Genomic DNA, 21960 nt, shown 5'->3' with positions numbered 1-21960 from the left:
TGAAATATAAACAGTAAAATTTTATTGCACAAACCGACGAGTCAGACTGCCAGTACAAGTATTACAGAACAATAGGCGATAACAAAAGTCGACAAATGATAATCAGCGAACATGCAAGCGTTAAAGCTTATGCTACAAACCGAATAGTGAAAACTTTAAACTGCATTTCTCTGGTATCTGGTCGTTTGGGCATCACGAGTCTCCGCAGCATTTGCACGACACAAAAAGCTAATTTGTTAAAAGGGTTTACTTATAATTGCAGACCAGAAAGACAAGAAGATTAAATTTTCATGCATTGATAATTCTGAATTATGCACATGACTTCTGATTTGTACTTACAATATTTTGCGGGGTATATATCATTGCTCTCTTTCCCTCACACAGTCTTCCCTTTATGTCTGACAGTTCTTACTCTCACTCCATGATGAGTTCTTCTGATATGAGAAGAGCGGCAAATAACAACACCACACGTTACATGTATTTGTAATGAACTTCGAGTTGATTACATTATTCCGCGAGTTAGAAAAAAATAGGGGTGGGGAGTCACCCAGATGTAGGCGTTGTGTCAGAGGGTGTGCTGACCTCTGACCGTGACCTTACATCACTCTCGTCCTCTTGGCAGACGGCAGGCAACGTCTTCTGGTAGAAAGATTGCATTACTTCCCCCACTTTGGTGCTGCATTTGCTCAAAGCAGCCACCTCGCAATCTCTCCGCTCCTCAGCCAACCTAGATGTTTAAAAAAGAAAACCATGCGTTCTGTTTACTGAAAATACATGAGATGTTAACGTGGCAGTTGCATACAAGAGCATGTGTGTAATGGCGCTTGTCAAAGGACACTTCAAGGAAATCAATCACATCTCACGAGTGCTTTGAAGAGCTTTTCACCTGACAAACACTGGAAGAAGACGAGAAAAGAAATCCCTAACCCCGAATGTTCTTTGAATTATTTGTTTCGGTCAACCAGTCAAAAACTGTTAAAAAGTAATATTTTCGTGGCCATCATCTTTTTAAAAACAGAAACTTAAAAGGTAAAATATAATTTAAACTATACAAATCTGCATAAAAAGACCAAGTTTGCTTCGATTTCAGTTAGCAAGAACAGTCTCGAGTCGAAGTAGCGTTCACAGGAAATTTACAGTGCCCCGCATGCTGTCTTGAGTTTGTCGGTGCACAATCCTTCCATGGCGCCCACCTGACGCAGTACTTGTCTGCTAATAAATGGCAGCTCTGACATTGAGCTGATAAGGTTTTTCAAGCTTTTGTTTCGACTGATCAGCGTCCAAACGTCCACTTTCTATGACAATTACAATGGAGTAGGAACCAGGAGAAGGGGGAAGGTTGGTTGCGCCCCACCCCCACCCCGAAAAAGAAGATACTGAGTAGGCAAGAATGTGTAGTTCACTGTCAGCATGGAGTCCTTCCCCACATCCCCACCCCCCAAAAGCCTAGCATCTTCCTACCAAATTATTACAACACATAATATAGACCAGCCGACTCAAATCTTTTAATTAACTTACGTGCACAGAAGAGTGTTGACCACGTCATCAGGGAGTTGTCGCTCTTGAGATCCAAAACGCTTGACGACGGACAGGTAGAACAGGTAATTGTAGTACTCGGTGTAGCATGGTAAGAGAGCTGTCGCGTTCACCAGGCAGGACAGATCCTCGTCACCTTGGGTTACTGCAAAATATTACATTCACTAGGTGATCAGAAAATCACAGTTGTAGCAGTCTCGAAAATAATGTGAACGGAAAACATCGCACTGCATTGTCTTTCTTTCTTTCTTTTCTGTTTTCTTTCTTTCTTTTGTTCGTTTGTTCTTTCGTTCATTATTTCTTTTGGTTGTTCGTTTTGTTTTTTTGTTGTTGTTGTTGGTTGGTTGGTTCGTTCGTTTGTTTGTTTTTTATGTTACATTCATTTGTTTGTTCTACCTTTTGCTCTTTCTTTTTTCTTGATTTCACTCTCTTTTCAGTCTGAGTAATCGACACGTATACAGTTCGTAGACATACAGGACATGGACCAAAAATAGGTGACAGGAGACAGGCGAGAGTGAGAGGAGGAAAAACGGGGGGGGGGAGATTCTTTTGCACATTCTCGGTTCATCACTTCTAAAACAGGTTTTAAAAAAATAAAGCATTGACTGGACATAGCAGGAAGTGGTTTACCTGTCTCGTTGCTGCAGAGATCATTGTAAGCCTCTGTCACAATAGAAACATTGAACAGAGGGCGGAAGTGTTGCAGCACGGATGTGCCCTGAGCCTTGCTGAGAGTCTTGTCCACGCACTCCAGAAATTGGTCTTTTGTGCTGAGAGAAATTTTGGTCAATACATTTGAGAGGTTCTGCCTGTGAGTTCTTTCCATAAAAACGGTCTTTAAAAGGTATGTATTTTTATTTATGTAGAATGCAATGAGGTCTAGGGAACATTTTTTTCATTTCAAACCACGATAAACATCTGCACGTGACATGTTTGGCGTGTGGCATGTTGTACAAGCAGTGACAGACCTAAAAGTATTAATAATAGGTTAAATAATGGTTAAATATTGGAGAATTTTAAAAGGGGGTAAATATGACAAAGTTTGAGAGTATGTGACGTGACATGTGTGATAAGTAAAGTCTTTAGATTAATATCTTATGTTCCTGTTTCGCTTATGTCACTCTCTTCGTTCCCTTTTTTTCCTGTTCCCAAGGACACAGTTTAGTGTCGTATTCGTAGCGAGTAGGCCATAGGTCAAAGGTAAGTTTCGAACTCAGCACTTCTCAAACCAATGCTGCTGCAGTTTAGCTCTGTGGTCCTTAGGCCAACCGTAAGGCGAACGAAGCTCGACCGTTCCCCTGTGTAGCAGTCACAAGACAAAGCTGCCTGTCATCGCGAAAGTGTCGATTCCTTAGTGGCTTTCCTCTTATCCCACCCCTGTCTTGGAGACAATGTGATGGTTTCGGGGTGTACCTTTCACGATCTTCTCCAGATAGAAGCGGAACAGGACCTTGAAGAGAGAGCAACCCTGGCAAACGTCCGGTGTCATCAGAGAGAGTTTTGGTTGTGCAGGCAAACAGAGCCCCTGGAACCTTAGTATTTATTAAAGTCGATGAACTATTGGTAAAATCAAGATCTGTACCATTTTGTAGATTTTCATCGATTCGTATGCGACTGTCCAACATCTGTTCAGCTGCGCACCTACCTGCTCTAAAGTCAGCCTGCTCTTCCGGATGCAGTTTCTCAGTTATTGGGATGAGGATCACCATCAGCATAATTTTACTTGGCTGACTATTTAGAATTATTGTTTGATAGTTCTGGCAATACCTTGCGGTGTTTTTTTTTTTTTTTTTTTTTTTTTTTCGGGAGTGACTGCGTTTGTTCTTGAGGCCACTGACTTTTCAGAGTTTTCGTCCCAGGTTAGTAAGTAACTTCACTGTCTCTTTTCCACCAGATTTAAGCAACTCCACTAGGACCTTGAAGACTTCCATCTCTTCAGGCGTCGAAGAGCCAGTTCGTCCTCTTTGGGTAGGACGTGTAGGTGTGCAAAAACATCGTAACCAGGTCACCTTAAAGATGTTCGGGTTGTCGACAGTGGGTAGTTGTACAGATCCATCGGTTTAGTAGAATTTTGTCTTCTTTAAGGTGGTAACCATCGCTACTTTTCGATGACGTGTTAATATCCCGATTTTCTGACAGGGTTTACTCCCTTAGTCTTCATCTTTTCCAAGATTGTCCACAAGGCAGTAGGGTTTTCTGTAAGGGTTTTCCCCCTTAGCCTTCTTCTTTGCCGAGATGACCCAAGAGGTAATGGAACCATTTGCCTTCGTTTAGGATGGGGCTCGACGCCTTGCTAGCAACAGGTGTGCCGCTGGGATATGCATAGCGTTTCCTGAGAAGCGAACGTGAATGTACATTGACGCTTGATTTACGAAAATAGAAGACTTACCACCAAAAAAAAAAACCCAAACAACAACAAACAAACAGCAACAACAACCCGAAGCAATGTATTTCCTTAAGAAAGTAAGAATTTTACCTGCAGACAGCTTTGAAAAGTTCCCGAGTGACGTCAGCGGCAGGGAGTTGTCCAGTACTGTGAGAAAGAGCCGTTTGGTTGGTTAGAATGCGAAAACATTCCACCACGTCAGTCCATTCCTCGCTACTGTTCGAATCTTTTCCGAGCACCTGGACAGCTAGTGCCACAGCTGCAGCTGCAACAGTAAAGGGACATGACGCAGGTCAACCGTGAAAATGGCATGGGAGAAGGAAAGAGAGAGTGAAAAGAGACGTAGAGAAGGGAATTAGAAGGAGTTACATAGAGAAGGGGAAATTGATATCGTACTCAGCATATCTATATATGAGCATTTATTACTACAGGTATCCTGAAACTCTCGATTTTTTTTTTCGATCAAAAAATATCAAATAATAGTCAGAAAGTAAAATAAACTCACCAACGAGAAACGTTACAATCTTCATTATACTGCACAGATACCAGTGATGGAGGCTCTTTCACGGAAGCTCTGCACTAAAAATTCTAGTAGTTCTGTTCGGTGAGGAAGGACGACACAAAACTATCAGTCTAGCCAGAGATGAGGAGGCTTTAAAAAGAGAAACAACTGCTTCACGTGATGTGAAGCGCCATCACGATGTTTGCGAAATGTTTCGCCATGGCTGCGACAGCCTGGGAAGGACGAGGTCCCAAGACGTGAAAGGCACGCGCCAAACATGGCGAGACCATACCGCCCCCTCCTGGCAGCTTCCGCGGACACACCTGTACGTGCCAAAATGATCAACAGAGGACTTTTTCTCCCCGATGTGCTCAGGTGACATTTCCTGGCCGGTAGAGGGGCTCTCCGACATCGGGGTGGACCACCTAGGTGTGGATTTGTCAACCCCAAAGACGGCCCTGACGTCAATAAGTACACTTCAGTTGCCAGAAAGTTTGAAGGTCTAAACGTGTGTCTATTATATATGTTGGCTATTATAAGTGTGGTAGTTTGGTTCAAAAGGATAGACGCACTCCGTTTATCCGCCACTGACCAAACTGCTGCGGTTGTAACGTAGTCTCATGAAATTTCCCTCTCATTCCAAAAAAATAAACTCTTTTTTTCCATTGGATTTTAAACATCAATACATAACGGAAAAATAATGTGTTCTTTTTCTGTCAATTTGTTTTGCTTTATTTTTATGACTGCACTGGGAATACATGATGTACAGAACTAGGCGTAAATTTCAGACCATCTAAGACTTTACAAATTCCTGTTACTCTGGGAAGAAAATATAGAAATTATTTGCAGAATAAGTTGTTGACATGACAGAAAACATATTTATTGACATGAATAGGAAAAATGTAAGGCTATTTTGTACGAAGGCTGCAAAACAGAGAGAGAAATTTTCTCTTGGTGAGTCTGTTTTTGAACAGGCTGAAGGTAACACTTTTATTTTCCTCTCAATAAAATACTTTCTCAGTTTACTTAAAGCGTGTTTACTAAAAAAATTAAAAAAAAAATACTTTGTTGTAGACCACCAAGTCTTTTACAGTTTTATATGATTTTATAGTTCTGCTAATCACCCTTTAATCGAATGTATGGAAAACATTCGGCCAGGGAAATGTTTATGCACACGCGATGTATATAACAAAAAGTGATGGCAGAGCAGATATCTACAGGAACGGACTATGGCTTGAAGGGGTTAACAGCTTTATGTACCTAGGAACAATCCTTTCTAAAAAGGGCAGCTCCACGACAGATATCCGCATCAGGATCGCGACAATAACAGCGGCAATCGCTATAGGCTAAACATCAGCGACGTCTGGTTTACAGTAAAGTACAATTTGTACAAGTCCACCCTAGTACTGATCCTCCTTTATAGTCAGAAAGAGCCTGTGAAGAAGAGTTTTCCTGAACTAGAAAAGCCTATGGCTGTTCTACCGACGAGGAGTGTCGATTTCTGCCTTTTAGTTGAAGCTGCTGGCCTGGTAATCTTGATTTATAAGCCGCCAATTTTCTTTGCGTTTCTAGTCATCAGCGGAGCTATGCGTCCAGGTTGCTGGGGTTCGATTTGATCACGAACTAATATCCCTGGACTGCTGGCAGACGATTTTTTTCTCAGTTAACTGCTAAAACGAGGCATGAGACAAGAAAGCTTCCGGTTTAGTCACATTCTTTGTTATGGCTCGCCGAGACTAACAGCAGATGATTTTGCAAGAGGCTACGCGTTGGTCTTGGCAGACAGACAGCAGTCCACCTGTACACGTCCTTGATTTGATCCTCGCGTCGAGAGTCAAAAGCCTTCGGTTATAAATTTTAGCCAGAAAGCGTTTTAGCCGAGGATGATAGTGATTGAAACAACGGCCTCTAATACGGCAGATAACCCAAAATCATTATCTAGAGCAGTGGTTCTCAAAGTATTTCGGACCGCGGACCACTTTACTTAAGTAAAAAATATGGCGGACCACCAAGGCCTAAAAATCAGTCTGTACTATGAATTTCAAATTTAAATTGCCGCATTTGTTTCATTACAATTCAAAACTAAATGTACTTCTGTGACAGTAGTATAGTAATAAGTTGACATAAAACTACGTACCTCGTTCTTTGTAATTAAAATGTTAATGAGAGGAATGCATCATCTTAAACATCACTTTGCTGACATATGATGACTGTCAGCCGCGGACCACCTGACTTATGCCCACCGCGGACCACACTTTGAGAACCACTGATCTAGAGGTCAATATCTGACAAGACAGGTAGGCATGTGTTTTGTTGTTATTGAATAAATATGATTCATGTTGCTGTATGTTAATTAATCTATCATCCGTCTGTTTAATTTGTTTGCAACTGATTCAATTTACACTGAAGTGAAGTTATACAGACCAAATTTAAAGTGTTTGTCGAAGATCTATGCTCTAGACTTCATTCTGTTGACAATATCAGGCCGGAAGTTCCAGTATCAGACGACGACATAGTTAGTAGCCAATCAGAAGCCTTTCTGGTCAGACCGCCAATAAAAACCCCGCTAATTACGGTTTATGGCAGCATGTGAATCGTCTATCCTTGATACCACGAGGTACGCATACTGTAGCAGTGTAACTTTACAGAAGATCAGATAACATTTAAAGTGGAACTGTTATTAGTATTATATGCAGCTTCGGTGTTTATTCTGTTCCTGATATTGTTATTTAGAATGAGAATACTGTTTACGATTTTGTCGTTATATCATAACGACAATCGACTGACATTAAAACCTCGGCATCATATGTAAATAAATGATTAATGAAGATGTAAGAAGTAAATAGACACACATAGGGGTATTTACAGAGTGTGTTTTTATCTTGACGAACTCAGGCTGACGAATATTATCGATTTTTATGTGCATACGAACATACAAAGTGAAACATTTAAAAGTACCCCAACTTGATGATGATGATGATGTCGATTTGTAATGCGCAGGTATCCATTCCGAAGAATGCTCATTGCTTCTATAATAATGCATCATATAATCAAAATCAAAATAGACTTTATTGTCTGTCCAGGAGACCCAGGACAGAAATTTGTCTTCGCTCACAAGGGCAGGCATACATATACAGACATTTAACACACAGGAGTAAAAGTTATGAGTAAAAAAGTGTAGATATAAGTGTAATATAAAGTATTCGGTGTAAATATATAGTATATATAATAATGCAATGAATAGCACGAGGATTTTAAAATGACAGTAACAAATTGCAAGAGTGACGTAAAAAATGGAGATTACATTTTAACATATCCATGATAAAGATATTTGGATAAAAAGATTAAAATCTGATAGTTATCTGCCTATAGTATTCACTTGTTCTCAGTCAGATTGTAAATAAATTTGTAGATAATGTTATTGATATTTCAAAGTTTTAATACTAATTACTGCGTGTATCTCAATTCTTTCACCTTTTTTTTTGGAATGATACTATCAACCTTCTTTCCTATTTCAGTTTTTGCTACACTACGATGCCACACATTTTTAGACTTTATCAGAACCCTGCTCTCACTGAAGGCAGCCAGGAGGCTGTTGTCACCAAGATCAACTGTCAGCTTGTAAACAGAAAGTGTGTGGAGCTTCAAACTGAAATATGCTTCTATATTAATGTGGATGGCCATGGTATGTGTACATCGCAGTTATACTAAATGCATTATGTGGAATTTTTAAAACCTTAAGTTATTGTGGGTACTACTTCAAAGAAATAATTCTATATCCCTGTAAAACATATAACAGCCATTGGTAGCTTTGTACTTTCAGTTTGGTAGGATTTGAGAAACCATCCACCCAATGAAGAGTTCACACCTTGAAAGTAAGGGATGACCTTTAAAGTTTAACAGGTTTTCAGAATCTGAGGCATAATATCCTGTGAGATTATGTAGTGCAGGCTCCTTGTTTGTCTTCTTGTATATCTTCTTTTGTTTTGGAAAGTTTTTGTCATGAGAGTCTGTTCAGGGACTGTCAACTGCTTGCATTTTCCTGTTCTGTTCAGAGATGTGAAAATAAACTAATAGTCTTTAAAGTCTGCCAGATGTAATATTGTGTTTTATATCTGTTTGGACAAAGAACTTACTGAGGATGAATTGGAGTGTCTTATGTGGGTCTTATCCACACCATTTCAAGAAGACCATCTAACAACTGCTTCCATTTTTAAGCCAGAGCAGACTGGGTTGTTGGTGGAGATTGGGCCAAGGTGAGAATCAAGAAGGGAAATTCTGCATGTGTAATTCATATGTTATACATTATTTCAATTCAATACAACTTTATTCATCCACAAGGGCAATTATTTTGTTGAGTTTGTTGCAGTGTATTTAACAGCACATTGTTCAGTGTTACAGTACATCTGTAGAAAAAATTGTATGATTTTTTTAACCCCAAATTGCGCTTTTATTTTATTTTTATGATGAAGCAGCAACTAACAGTGAACAGGCTTACTTACAGATGTAGACCTTTTGTGCTCCATTAATTAAAAGTTAATAATACTTTTTTCTTTATTTATGTATGTGACAGTCTGACCCTTCAGTGTAACCATGAATTAAAATTTTTCTCACTTTTTTCCTTTAAATTCAAAAAATATGAAAAGACGTGATTTTAGGTAAACATTTGTGCCTTTTTTCCTCTTTCAGATTAAATTTTTGTACACCCTTTTCTACAAACTGTGTGTCCATTTGCCAATCAGTTGGTCTGCATCGAGTCACCAGAGTAGAGTGTTCAACACGTTTTCTTCTTAATTTTGAGGGAGAAGGAAGTCTGTTGGCTGAAGAGGAAGAGAAATTGGTGCTAGCACTTCATGACCGCATGACACAGTGTCGCTACATGGAACCACTGACAACGTTTGAACAGAGTGTTCATGCTGATAATATCTTCGAAGTTGATGTTATTGAAAAAGGCAGGGAGGCATTAGAGCAAGCAAACAAGGATTTGGGTAGGATGTTTATCATGAAATTAAATCTTAAATATATACCCACTAATTTGTGTAATTATACATTTCTTACTCGTTTATAGACTTGGACAGTGAACAATAATTTTAAGTATTTAAACCATGAGAATATGTTCTGCAAAACCTGTTTATATTACATTAGTCATACCAGACTAGTTTTGGAGCAAGAGAGTATACACATATTTTTATTCTTCCAAAATAATTGTCTATCATTTCAGTCTTGTTACATGGGTACTGCAGGCCATAATGTGGTTCTGCCGCAGCGTCCATACATTAGCTAATGATCATCACTAGATTGTTATTTATATTATACCACTTTCTCTAAAACCTGTGGCATTGCTGTTGTCTGTATGCGCAGGACTAGCATTTGATGACTGGGACCTGGATTATTACACAAAGATGTTTGTAGAGAAAATCAAGCGCAACCCTACCAGTGTTGAATGTTTTGATCTTGCACAGTCAAATAGGTAAATAAATGTCTGTCGTCAAAAAAGAAATTACATGTAACATACACAATACATGCTGGAAACACTGATGCCTCTGAAGGAAGGAAAAGATTGGTAGTATGTCATTTTCTGACAACTGTGGATCTGAAGACTCATGATAAAGGGCTTGAGCTCAATGCAGAGAAAAACGGGAGACTACTGCAGTGGTCACTTAAGAGGAAACAGTAGTGCCTCTTCCTCTTGGTCTGATGACTCAGGATAATTACTTTGACATGCCAGTATCTTCTATGTCGTTCTGTTTCAATGCCAGTGAGCACAGCCGGCATTGGTTCTTCAAGGGGCATATGGTGATCAATGGGGAGGAACTGCCAGACTCTCTCTTCTCCCTCATCATGTCCACTCAACAACACAGCAATGACAACAATGTTATCAAGTTCAATGACAACAGCAGGTATCGTTTGAAAATAAAAATCACTTTTTGCTATGCCAACATGTACATCAGACCGTCACTAAAGTAGACTACAAGGCAGAAATGAAAAAAAACAAACCCTCATTTATATATGTACAAACATAAAATGCTAAAGAATGAAATTAGATTTCAAACATTACTATTTTCTTGTCATTTCCAGCTGTTTGAGTACAGATACATGTCAAATTGAGTAACTGGCAACTGTTCTTGAATATTTCTTTTGACTGACTCATTGCCTACTTTCAAATATAACAATACCTGAGTGGTTGACTATTTTTTTAAGCTTCCTAAGGGGAAAAAAATCATAGAAGTGTTCCTAAAGGTACCAACAGTTTCTTTCCTTATTCATTCACACACACACACAAAGTGTTTTGTGACACTGTACAGTGTGCGAAACAGGCACTGGTTGTGAAAAAGTGTGCTGATGCAAAATTCTAGGAAAGTGTTAATACATGCTGTAACTAATGTGTGGTAATATTAATGGCAGTACAAGACGTGAAAAGAAAATGTTGGGAAAATCTTCCCTTAATGATTAAAAATGTTAATCTTACCAATGGCTTTGCTGTCTTTACTAATGCGTACACATGAGTGTCTACATGTTCATGCTTTTACATATTCATTTTTTGTGTTACAACTTGCATGCTATTTGTATTTTTTCAGCGGAATAAAAGGCTACACAAGTAAAATACTTACTCCTAAAAATAGCTTCATTCCAGGACCTTTTGAAGTTAAAGACAATGTTACAAGGCATATTATCTTTACTGCTGAAACACACAACTTTCCTACAGGTAATCAGGGATTTGGTTCTGAATAATAAATATATTGTGGCCCTATTCTCCATTGGGGGCGACTAGGAACTAGAAGAAGAAGAAGGCTAAATATATATGTCTCAATAATAATAATAATACCATCTTCAACAGACTAACCTTCCATATGTAAAATTTATCAAATCATATCATCTATTTTATGAATATTTGTGTCTGAATAATGGCGATAATGATAATAATAATTGGAATGATATTTATAATAATCTGCTTATTGTTCAATGTTTGGGTGTTTTTAATTGCAGGTGTAGCTCCATTTCCTGGTGCAACAACAGGCACAGGAGGTCGAATCCGAGATGTACAGAGCACAGGTCGAGGTGCTCATGTTGTAGCTGGTACTGCTGGATACTCCTTTGGAAACCTTTTGCTTCCAGGTTAGCATCAGATTACTGGCTGTGTGATGGCTGTTATCTATTAACATTGTTGTCTCAATCATTCTGTTGAATAGCTCAGAGGCAGATATAGGGTGGAGGAGATTTATGTATATATAAAAGCATTAATGATTTTGCATTTTCTTAAAAATTTATTCGCGATGGTAACAGCTGTAATATCAGTAAATCTTGTGCATCATATTTACTGCTATTGACCATCAAAATATTTACTCTGTATACCTTTGTTTTGGGTTAGTTCTTTGTTCAGTGCGGAACATTGACAAGTGCTTGTAATCCAAAATTAAGTAAAACAGATATTAGTATTTTAAAAACAGAAAGTAACAGTCATCAGAAGCAGATATAAGATTAACATGTTGAGTTGTCAGAAGCTTTTATTTCAAACTCATTTCTCTTCTTAAACACTGTTTAACCAGACTACATTCTGCCTTGGGAAGATCCAGAAGAATACCCATCAAATTTTGCATCGCCTGCAGAAATAGCAGTTGAAGCCAGTAATGGTGCATCAGACTACGGAAACAAATTTGGAGAACCAGTCTTAGCTGGCTTTGCTCGCTCATTTGGTCAGAGATTGCCAGGTGGTGAACGCAGAGAGTATATTAAGCCAATTATGTTCAGTGGCGGCATTGGAACACTTGATGGACAGCATGTGACAAAAATGAAGCCCAGTACAGGTGGGATTTCTTAAATGTATTTTGAAATTTATTTGCATGTTTGCATATTCACATTGTGCCTTCCTCCTCTTTCCCTTTAAAAAAACAAACATGTTCTATCAGGCTGTTATGATGCTATGTTGTAAATGTTCCATTTAGAGTGATTATTAAATTTATTTGATTTTCTTCTGGGTAGATATGAGCATAATTTTTTTGAACTAAGCCTGCAGTGTAAAGGGGTAAAACACTGGTGGTAGGTGGTGGGTAGTATACTTTATGTTTTAAGTGTAAGTATAATTTTAAAGAAACAAAAAATTCGTTCTCTGTATGAGATCAGTTGCACCCTTTTCAGACATTTGTTGTCAGATACCTGGATTCTCCTTTCCGTTTCGGTGAACTGAGTCCACGTCACATCCGCAGAGTAGGATCAGTGCTACCAGGGATTTGTACAGATTGTACTTGGTAGTGAACCAGATCTTATGGCTATGTCAGGTCCTATCTACCTTAGCCATCACCGCTGTTGTTGTTACGATTCTGATGCAGATATCTGGCATAGAGATGCCATTCTTGGAGAGTGTGCCTCCCAAGTACTTGAAGCAGCTTACCTCTTTGAGTTCACAATCGTCAAAGATTGGACTGATTGTCTGGTACAAGGCTTGCCACTCTTGTCTTGACAAACATTATTGCTATGTGATATTTCAGACATGGAGGTGGTGAAGGTAGGAGGTCCTGTGTACCGTATTGGTGTTGGTGGGGGTGCGGCCTCCTCGGTGCAGGTGCAAGGTGACAACAAAGTGGACCTTGACTTTGGTGCTGTACAACGTGGGGATGCTGAGATGGAGCAGAAGCTCAATCGTGTCATTCGAGCGTGTGCTGAGCAGGGGGCAGACAACCCTATCTGCAGCATCCATGACCAGGGTGCTGGCGGCAATGGTAAGGCATTTACATGTATATATTTGCTTGTCAAAGGCAGGCAATGTATTGTAGGTGGCTTTGTTGCATCAGTCATCTTATTTCATTCTATTTTGATCAAACATTTCAGGAAGAATCGCATGATTCAGGTGACTGTTCAGTCTCTCATTTCTTAACTTATTGGGATATTCATGATAACAGACATTTATTAGTTTATCAGTGATTTTATTGTTGAAACCAGTAGGTTTGAATATCAGGTGAATCACCTGACAGTACATTATGTGTCACTTATGAATCTTCAGAGTGGTAGGTCTTGCTATTTTAATCAGCAAAGAATTGCTAGAACATCTAATTTGATTTCTTAAAATATGGACATGCAGGCGGTGTTCCTCTATAAGAAACCATTTACTTTTTTTGCCTTTGATAGGTAACGTTTTGAAGGAAATTGTAGAGCCAGCTGGTGCAGTTATCTGGGCAGACAAGTTTCAGCTGGGTGACCCAACAATAAGTATTTTGGAGCTTTGGGGGGCAGAGTACCAGGAGAGTAATGCCCTACTGGTACAACAGAAAGATGAAGATAATTTGCAGAAGCTTGGTCAGAGAGAACGGTGTCCTGTTTGTTTTGTTGGAACCATAACTGGGTTCAGGGAAGGTAAGAACATTTTCAATTCTTTATTGTTTGTATCAACCATGAAGTCTTGACTAGAATTTTTTGCTATTTTTTGTTTTCCTCTAATCACTCTGATAAGTAGGTAGATATCAGAAGAGCTTTTAGAATTAGGACTTTACTTTTAAAATATTTTATGAATGTTATTTTTCAGATACAACTGCAGAACTTCAGCAGGTCTTGTGGATCTCAAGCTGCAGGCCGCCTGCCAGTTGACCTTGATCTTGACTGTGTTCTGGCATCCATGCCTCGCAAGGTATCCATGCTCTCAGACTGTTTTAAGTAATTAACAGACAACAGTATTTTGGAATATCTGAAGCATATGAGGCTAGTGCAACATAAGTACTTTTAGAAGAACATGAAAGCAGACCTTATATGATGGTTGAAAAAGTAACCTGTCAGAAATTTATGATCAAGCACGTTGTGTTAAATCTTGGAAAGGTGTAGTTGTTCATCATAACAGATTTTGAAAAGTTTTCTTAGAAATTGCTATTCTTTGGTTTCTGTAGAATAACAGTTATCTTGAAAGAAGAAAAATAATGAAGTAATACTGTGTTACAATAATCTGTGTCTTCCTGCCTCTTTCCCTTGTTTACAAATATTCATGGAGATGCTTATAATGTGTTGCCAGGAGAATGCATTGTAAAAGAAATTGTTTTTAATCTTGCAGGTGTTCAATCTGACATGTAGCAAACCAGATTTGCACCCTCTAATTTTACCAAGCAGTCTCCTTGTTGAGGAGGCATTGGCTCGAGTTTTACGACTTCCATCAGTGGCCAGCAAGCGATATCTTACTAACAAGGTGACACTTGGCAGATGCTTTAATTTGATTTAGACTTTTGACATTTCTCAAAATTCACTGACTTCTTTATGTTATATAGCTTTTACCAATATTGTTGTATATGATTTGTGTTTAAGTGTACATTTATGTACATGTACAAGCTTATAAATTGTTTTGAACTCATATAAGCACAGTTCAGTAGTATTTTATCAGGTACATTTCCTTAGGTAATCAATATCTTTAGAATAGATTGAAGTATTTGTAATCCAACCATATTTTCATTATTATTCATGCTGTTATATTCTGCACATATAATCTGCTTGTGTATCTAAGAGTTATCTGTGAGCCTTTGTTATTAAGATCTGATGTGTTTGTCTGAAGGTGGATCGGTCGGTGACAGGTCTAGTAGCACAGCAGCAATGTGTTGGTCCACTGCACACTCCACTGGCAGATGTGGCTGTTGTCGCTATTTCATACTTTGACACAGTAAAAAATTTGTTTCCTCTACGTTAGAATGTCACTTTATTATTCATTTTAGGCCATTTTATTTTTATTCAAGTTCTGTCTTAGAAGGCATTTTTTTCCTTATTTTTCCCAGTGACACTGTTACCTCCTCTCCTCCCCCCCTCCCAACACTTTTGTTTTGGGCTGAAAATAAATTCTGCTTTATTTTGTTTCAAATGTTACTCATTCTAAGAAGGTATGATTGAAAATTTTAAAACACTTCCTCTTATCTCTGTCACTTACAAATGCACCTGTAATTGTGTAAATACATGCTTGGCTTTACATTGTTGCAGGTTGGTTCAGCAACAGCCATTGGTGAGCAGCCTGTGAAGGGACTAGTAGATTCAGCTTGTGGAGCCAGACTGTCTGTTGCTGAGTCTCTCACTAACCTGGTGTTTGCTCGTGCCACAGCTCTGAAGGTCAGAAGTAGTCATCTGTGGGTTGTCTCAAAATGTGGTGTACCATAAGGCGAATAAATGGTAATAATAGTCTGTCAGCATGTCCAAAGTAGAGCAAATTTCAGCAGCATTTTATTGGTTTAATAAGTATATTTTATATATTAATTGTAAAACATTTCACATGCAGACAAGTCAGACGTTATACATATAACACATGTCAGACATGTATATAAATTACAGTTCCCATCAGATTTGTCTTTTGTGAAAGCTCAAGAACATTTTATAGATTTATCCACATTCCTGCGTTCCATGAAAATCTTGTCAGGCTGAAATCTCTTGACATGGCTGTATCAATAGGATGTGAAGTGCAGTGGAAATTGGATGTGGGCTGCCAAGTTACCTGGTGAAGGGGCAGCCCTTGTCGAAGCCTGCAAGGCTATGTGTGATGTTATGAAGCAGCTCGGCATCGCTGTTGATGGGGGCAAAGACTCGCTCAGCATGGCGGCTCGTACAGGAAGTGAAGTGGTCAAAGCACCAGGTATGCATGAAGAGCTCCTGTTAGCCAGGTCCTGTCACTCTTACAGCTTCATGCAACTGCATCTGTAATTTACAGCCAAGGCTGTCTAACAAATACTTATTATTAAATTTTGTTGTTCAGTCAGTTAACAGAAAATATTTCTGCACTTATTTTTGTAGTTAATTGGAAATGACTTGACTACTATTACAGTGCCATGGAACAATTGGTTTCATAATACAGTTGTGCTAACCTTTATAGATGTACTTTTGCAGATGTATTTTACAGGTTTATATAAATGAAATATGCAAAGCAAAACAGAGTATGTCTTCCTTTTTATTCATTTTGCAAAATCCTTTTTGGATATCCTTAGGAACACTTGTGGTGTCAACTTATGTGGTTGCCCTGATATAAGAGACACTGTCACCCCTGACCTCAAGTGTCCTGGAGGGCAAGGCAGCTTACTGTGGGTTACTCTGGGAAGTGGGAAGCACAGATTAGGAGGAAGTGCTCTGGCCCAATGCTTTAAACAAGTTGGGGATGAAGTTCCAGATCTGGATGACCCCAGCCACCTTGTCATTGTTTTCAACATTGTGCAGAAACTTCTTACAGGTGAAATCCTTTCTTTTTTGAAACTTACAGACTTTGCAGCTACATCTCTCTCTCTCTCTTTCTCCCTTTCCTCTTTATTTGTTTTCCCTTTTCTGTTGCTCTGTCCATTTTGCTAGCTTTCATAGCTTAGAGCTTAGTGAAACAAAACAAACCAAAAAAATGCTCTTTTGTTAAAAAGGAGCAATAATTTCTCGTGACAAAAAGTTAAAATTCCTTTACTGACTCTTTATGGATTCAGACTAAAGAAAAGGGGGATTGGGAGAGTTCAGTATGTTTTTTCTTTCCTCAGGTGGTATAAGAACTAGAAAAGTGCAAACACACATTTGTTATGCAACAAGCCACATGTGGAGTGTCAGAATAAACACTTGATAGCTTATTTATGTGCCTGAATACAAGTTTACTTTTTGTTAATCTCTGTTTTCATTCCCCTTCCCCCAACCCCACATGCCTCTCAGTCTCAGTATTTATGAGACTGTGTTTATCTAATGAATTAGTGATTGCCAAAATCTTACCATTATCAGCAGCCTTTTGTTTTTAAATCAGAACACAAGTTGACTGCAGGCCATGATGTCAGTGATGGTGGACTGATAACATGTGTTCTTGAGATGGCCTTTGCTGGTAACTGTGGTCTCACAATCAACGTTCCTTCTGGAATGCAGGCTGCTGGAGATGCCAAGAGTGAAGGTAATTCAGAGAAATATCCTGAGCTTACATGGATTCTTATGCATCCTGCCTGTCATTTTGGTTATGTTAGTGAAGAAATGATGTTTTGTGGACTTGTTTAGTAAGTTATAGGCTAAATAAGTTGTAGTCATGCAAGAGTCAGGGTTAGGATTACCTATTATTGTTAATATTTATTCATCATCAGACAATGCACTGGCTGTGCTGTTTGCGGAGGAGGTGGGATTGGTCTTGGAGACAAGACCAGAAGATGCTGAGGTAGTGTGTGGAGAGTTCAGTGCAGCAGGCATTACATGCCATCTGATTGGTTCATCCTGTGCAGTCTCTTCGCCTGCAAAACCACAGGTAGTCAAAAAAAGAAAACTTGTTAATTATATTGAAACCTTTGTTAAGGTGTCTCCTGCTTTTCAATCCTTGTGTCATGAGAATGGCTTTAAAAATTCAGTTGTATGTGTAGAGTATTCTCTTGGTATGTCTCAAACTCATATTAGCAGGTGGCCCAGTGGAAAGTAACAGCCAGTCAGCGGGCCGACCACGAAAAGAAATGTGCTTTTTTTCATTAAATTTACGCACACACTACTGTTACTGCATATAGTCTAAAATGCTAAAAAACGTTTTTAAATTATTTCTTGACATTAACATTTAAGTGTGTTTATTAATGCACAGGCAGTTTAGTTTATTAAAATAAGTTGACGTTGTCTCTGTCACTAATAAAAAAGCAAAATGTAGTTCCCATAAAAAACACCAAGCACAACATACATATACACCGCGGACGTGACCGCGGGCCGCACAAAAATGTTTCACGGGCCGCATACGGCCCGCGGGCCGCGTGTTTGAGACCCCTGGTGTATTCACTTGGTTGAAGAGGTGTGCAGGTAGGTACATGAACATGTATTTATAAAGATGATTGTGCTTGGGTTTATAGACATCTCTTTTCTCATATTTTTTTTTTTTTGACAAGGCAGTTTGTGTGCATGTGTTTATTAAAGGTCATTGGTCTGAAATCAGTATATGATGTTTGGACTGTCTTCCAATGTAAGCAGATTAAGCAAGATTTGTAAAGCGCATGCTTACACTCATAAGGAGCATGCTCATAGCACCTAAGAACAAGAACGAGACACGGACAACATAAAAGGGACAGAACAAATAATATGTGAATTATAGAAGGATAAACAACAGCACTGATGACGAATAAAAGACAAACAGAAAATGCAAAGAGAAACCAAGTAACAAGGACTGAGAGTGCTGTGATTTTGCAACAGAAGACAGAGTAGGGAAGTAGCAATAAGTAGAAAAGGAGAGAAGGGTGCAATAAAGGACTAGTGTCATGTAGACTGTTGTTGGGAGTGATGCTTAAGGAAGAAGTGCATTTTCAGCGCACATTTAAAGGATTCAGTTAAGGTAGGTGGCAGACACTGAAAGGGAAAGAGTTCCATTGTTTTGTCAGACTAAGCACAGCTGGATTTTTTGTGATCCTTTTGCTGGTAACTGCTTGTCACACCTGTGGTGTTTTATTTCAAATTTCAGATTCAGATTTCTGTGGGTAACAATACAGTTTTAACAGCTGCCATGACAGAGCTCCGCGACATTTGGGAAGAGACCAGTTTTGTGCTGGAGAGGAGACAAGCCAATGTACACTGTGTGCAGCAAGAACAAGAAGGGTTGAAGAATCGCTGTGCCCCACCATATACTTTGACCTTCGATCCTGATGCCATGTTACCTATTACCAAAACTATTGGTGAGTTTGTGGTTACTATCTTCTGCTTTATTCTCTTTGTTTCATCCATCTTGGCAGACTTAATCCACATACACTGGTATATGCTGAGACAATTTAAAAAAAAAAGGGCATATGATGGCAAGGTACTAAAAAGCAGTGTGTTAGATAGAAGACCTGCTTACTGGATTACAAGAATCTCATTTTCAGTCAGCATTAAACGAGCAAATTCAGAAATTCTTTAGGTTTCTCTCGTCCAAAAATAAGAGGAGGCAGTAGGTCTAACAATGTTCTATCATGATCTAAGTAACAAGGTTACTGCATCAGCCTTCTGTCTGTTTTCTGCCATCTTACCCACAGTACAGATTACACATCTTGCTGTGCATTCCCAAGCTCGTACTTCTCTATTGCCTCTTTGCATACAAGGATCAATTATTTAGTTTCAACAGACACAGTTTGATTTTACAGAGTCACCTCCTCGCGTTGCAATTATCCGGGAAGAAGGAAGCAATGGAGACAGGGAGATGGCTGCAGCTTTTACTTTCGCTGGATTTGAGGCCTGGGACGTGAACATGCAAGATATCATGGACCAGAAAGTAACTCTTGATGCATTCCGTGGTGTGGCTTTTGTTGGAGGCTTCAGCTACGCTGATGTCTGTGGCTCAGCCAAAGGTAAGCCATGATTGTTTGTGAGAGTGGAAAGATGCTCAATGTAAAAAGTTCTTACCTTGGACTGCAAGGGATACAAAATTGGTAGAACTGTAATTATGGGAGACAGTACATTAACAGCAGAGTTAATATAATAGAAGTAATGGTCGTGTGTTCGGAGGCTTTCAGTTATTATCAAAGTTTGTCTGATATCTGCAGGATGGGCAGCCACAGTTCGCTTCAACAGTACCGTTCGAGACCAGCTGGGTCAATTCAAGGCTCGTTCTGATACATTCAGCCTGGGAGTGTGCAATGGATGTCAGCTGATGGGCTTGCTTGGCTGGGTAGCTCCTGCAGGCACAGGCAAGCTCAAAATTTGTTTAGGACAATTAGTTTAATTTGCTTTTAAAAACAAATATGTATTTTTTTTTTTTTAAGTCACAACTATTTTAATATGTATTCAATCACAAGTGCTTTGTTTCCAGTCAAAAGCAGTTTTGAAATCTTTAATAATCTGCTGCTGAATAGAAAATAAAATAGAATTATTTCCTTCTAGTATTAGGCTAGTTTGAGCATTTGATTCTGTTTTGGTATTAAGATCAACAAAAGTGAATGATTTATTTCTGTGGGTAATTTATGATTGTTATATGAGCATCAATTTTGATTTTCAGCTCCAGAAGGTGAACCTCTGCAGGGAGTGTTCCTTGACCACAACTTGTCTCAGCGCTATGAATCTCGTTTTAGCACTGTCCGAGTTGCTTCATGCCCAGCCATAATGCTGCATGGGATGGAAGACACAGTGTTTGGCATGTGGGTCTCACATGGCGAGGGTGAGTGAGCTGTCGTGCCCAGGCATTAATCTTGTATGAGTGTATGTCGGTGCATGCAAATGTATGTGTGCCTGTTGTGTTTGTGTACATTGCTGTGCTGTTATGAGAAAGAATGTGTCACTTATTGCTTGGCTGCATGATGTTTGCTGATGTTCTTAGCATGAGCTATTTGGAAAAAATACTTTAAGAGGTATGTGGGTGTCTGTTATGACAGACATAACAATATGAAAAGTGTATATTAAAATAAGCAAAATGTGGCATTACTGAGCACACATCATGTTAAAGGTAATTTTAACAACATATTTAAGATGTCAAAGGAAACAATGTATTTTATTTTACAGCAATTCTTTTAGACTGAGTTATCTTTATCTTTTTTCAGGGCGGATGGTGTTCAAGGACCGAAACATATCCACTCATGTAAAAAGTAAGAACCTCATCTCGCTGCGTTTTGTAGGAGATGATGGCCAGCCATGCACGGTCTACCCTCTAAATCCAAACGGGTCTGCTGATGGCATAGCTGGGCTGTGTTCCGAAGATGGGCGGCACTTAGCAATGATGCCTCATCCTGAAAGATGTGCGCTGGCTTGGCAGTGTCCGTGGATGCCACCAGACATGCGTGCACAGCTGACATATTCCCCATGGATCAGAATGTTTCGTAATGCCTTCAAGTGGTGTGTTGATGGAGAGTTGCAGTGATGAGTCTGAAAGCATGGTGATTGTAGATGTGGTTTTTTGCTATCAATCATTGGTGTTGTGCAGTATTTTGGGGTTTTTTCTTTTTAGGGGAGAACTTATAAATGAGCAAACCTCTGATGTGTCTCATCTGTTTATATCACAGTATGTTTTTCTTCTCTAATGGCTAATGATTTAGGTGTGGGTCCTGCTTTTACGGTTTACAGGGCTGGCTACTTTCTATAACACATTGCCTTAAATGCTGGCTTTGTGTAAGATACCAGTGAAAGGTAGAGATAAACACATATAGCCAGCCACTGCAGCCTGTGCTTGAAAATTAAATCCATCAAAATTTACTTTTTTTTTTTAAAGGCCTGTTTGGAGTATAAATGTGTTTACTATCAACTGTATGATTGTAAACGCGTCTGCAAGTGTTCAACATCATCCTTTCATGGATTTCCAAAGGATGAACAAATTAAAAAGCTTTGGCGGGTAAAAAAAAGTAGTTTGGGCTTTTTTTGTTCATGTGGAAACTCAACATCAGGAGAGGGTATGTGTGTACTAAATAGTCATTGAAATTTATGTACTTTCACTGCACAACCAAAAATAAACCTGGGCATTAAGGAAAAAAGGTTATGTTACTATATACTCTCTCTTCTAGGCTTCGCAACGGTTAGTGCCTGTCCCCAATACAGTGAAAGTCCGCTGTCCTTGGTTCAGCTGTCGTCTCCGACCCACTTCTTCTCTCTGCATGTGGCATCTGTTTACAGGGCTGGCTGCCGTGTCGTGATGTAGTCTTCGTTGCTGGCTCGGCGTAAA

The 21960-nt window shown here is 39.1% G+C and overlaps 2 protein-coding genes across 2 annotated transcripts; one reads left to right on the top strand and one right to left on the bottom strand.

Annotated features, from left to right (window-relative positions):
• Positions 1–6083, bottom strand: LOC112560128. The gene is made up of 5 exons (XM_025231717.1): positions 4428–6083; positions 4013–4187; positions 2167–2306; positions 1519–1681; positions 1–727 (listed from the first exon to the last, which is right to left on the bottom strand). Exons 1-5 carry the CDS (start codon positions 4450–4452, stop codon positions 544–546), a joined length of 687 nt encoding a protein of 228 aa, XP_025087502.1. The 5' UTR covers positions 4453–6083; the 3' UTR covers positions 1–543.
• Positions 6084–6904: 821 nt separating this feature from the next.
• LOC112560129 (phosphoribosylformylglycinamidine synthase-like) lies at positions 6905–21643 on the top strand. Its single transcript, XM_025231718.1, is given in 25 exon segments — positions 6905–7041; positions 7943–8109; positions 8554–8680; positions 9114–9412; positions 9786–9894; positions 10184–10324; positions 11003–11130; positions 11412–11540; positions 11972–12229; positions 12911–13141; positions 13548–13797; positions 13962–14043; positions 14458–14589; positions 14950–15054; positions 15366–15491; positions 15828–16008; positions 16358–16381; positions 16384–16596; positions 17140–17280; positions 17465–17622; positions 18805–19015; positions 19460–19663; positions 19859–20002; positions 20311–20469; positions 20849–21643. Coding segments are annotated over 25 exon segments (4074 nt in total). The 5' UTR covers positions 6905–7003; the 3' UTR covers positions 21166–21643.
• Positions 21644–21960: the final 317 nt, after the last annotated feature.

Source organism: Pomacea canaliculata, linkage group LG3 (assembly GCF_003073045.1).
Source record: "Pomacea canaliculata isolate SZHN2017 linkage group LG3, ASM307304v1, whole genome shotgun sequence".
Lineage (NCBI taxonomy): Eukaryota > Metazoa > Mollusca > Gastropoda > Architaenioglossa > Ampullariidae > Pomacea > Pomacea canaliculata.
Note: the sequence above shows the minus strand (reverse complement) of the source record. Positions and strands in the feature narration are given on the sequence as shown.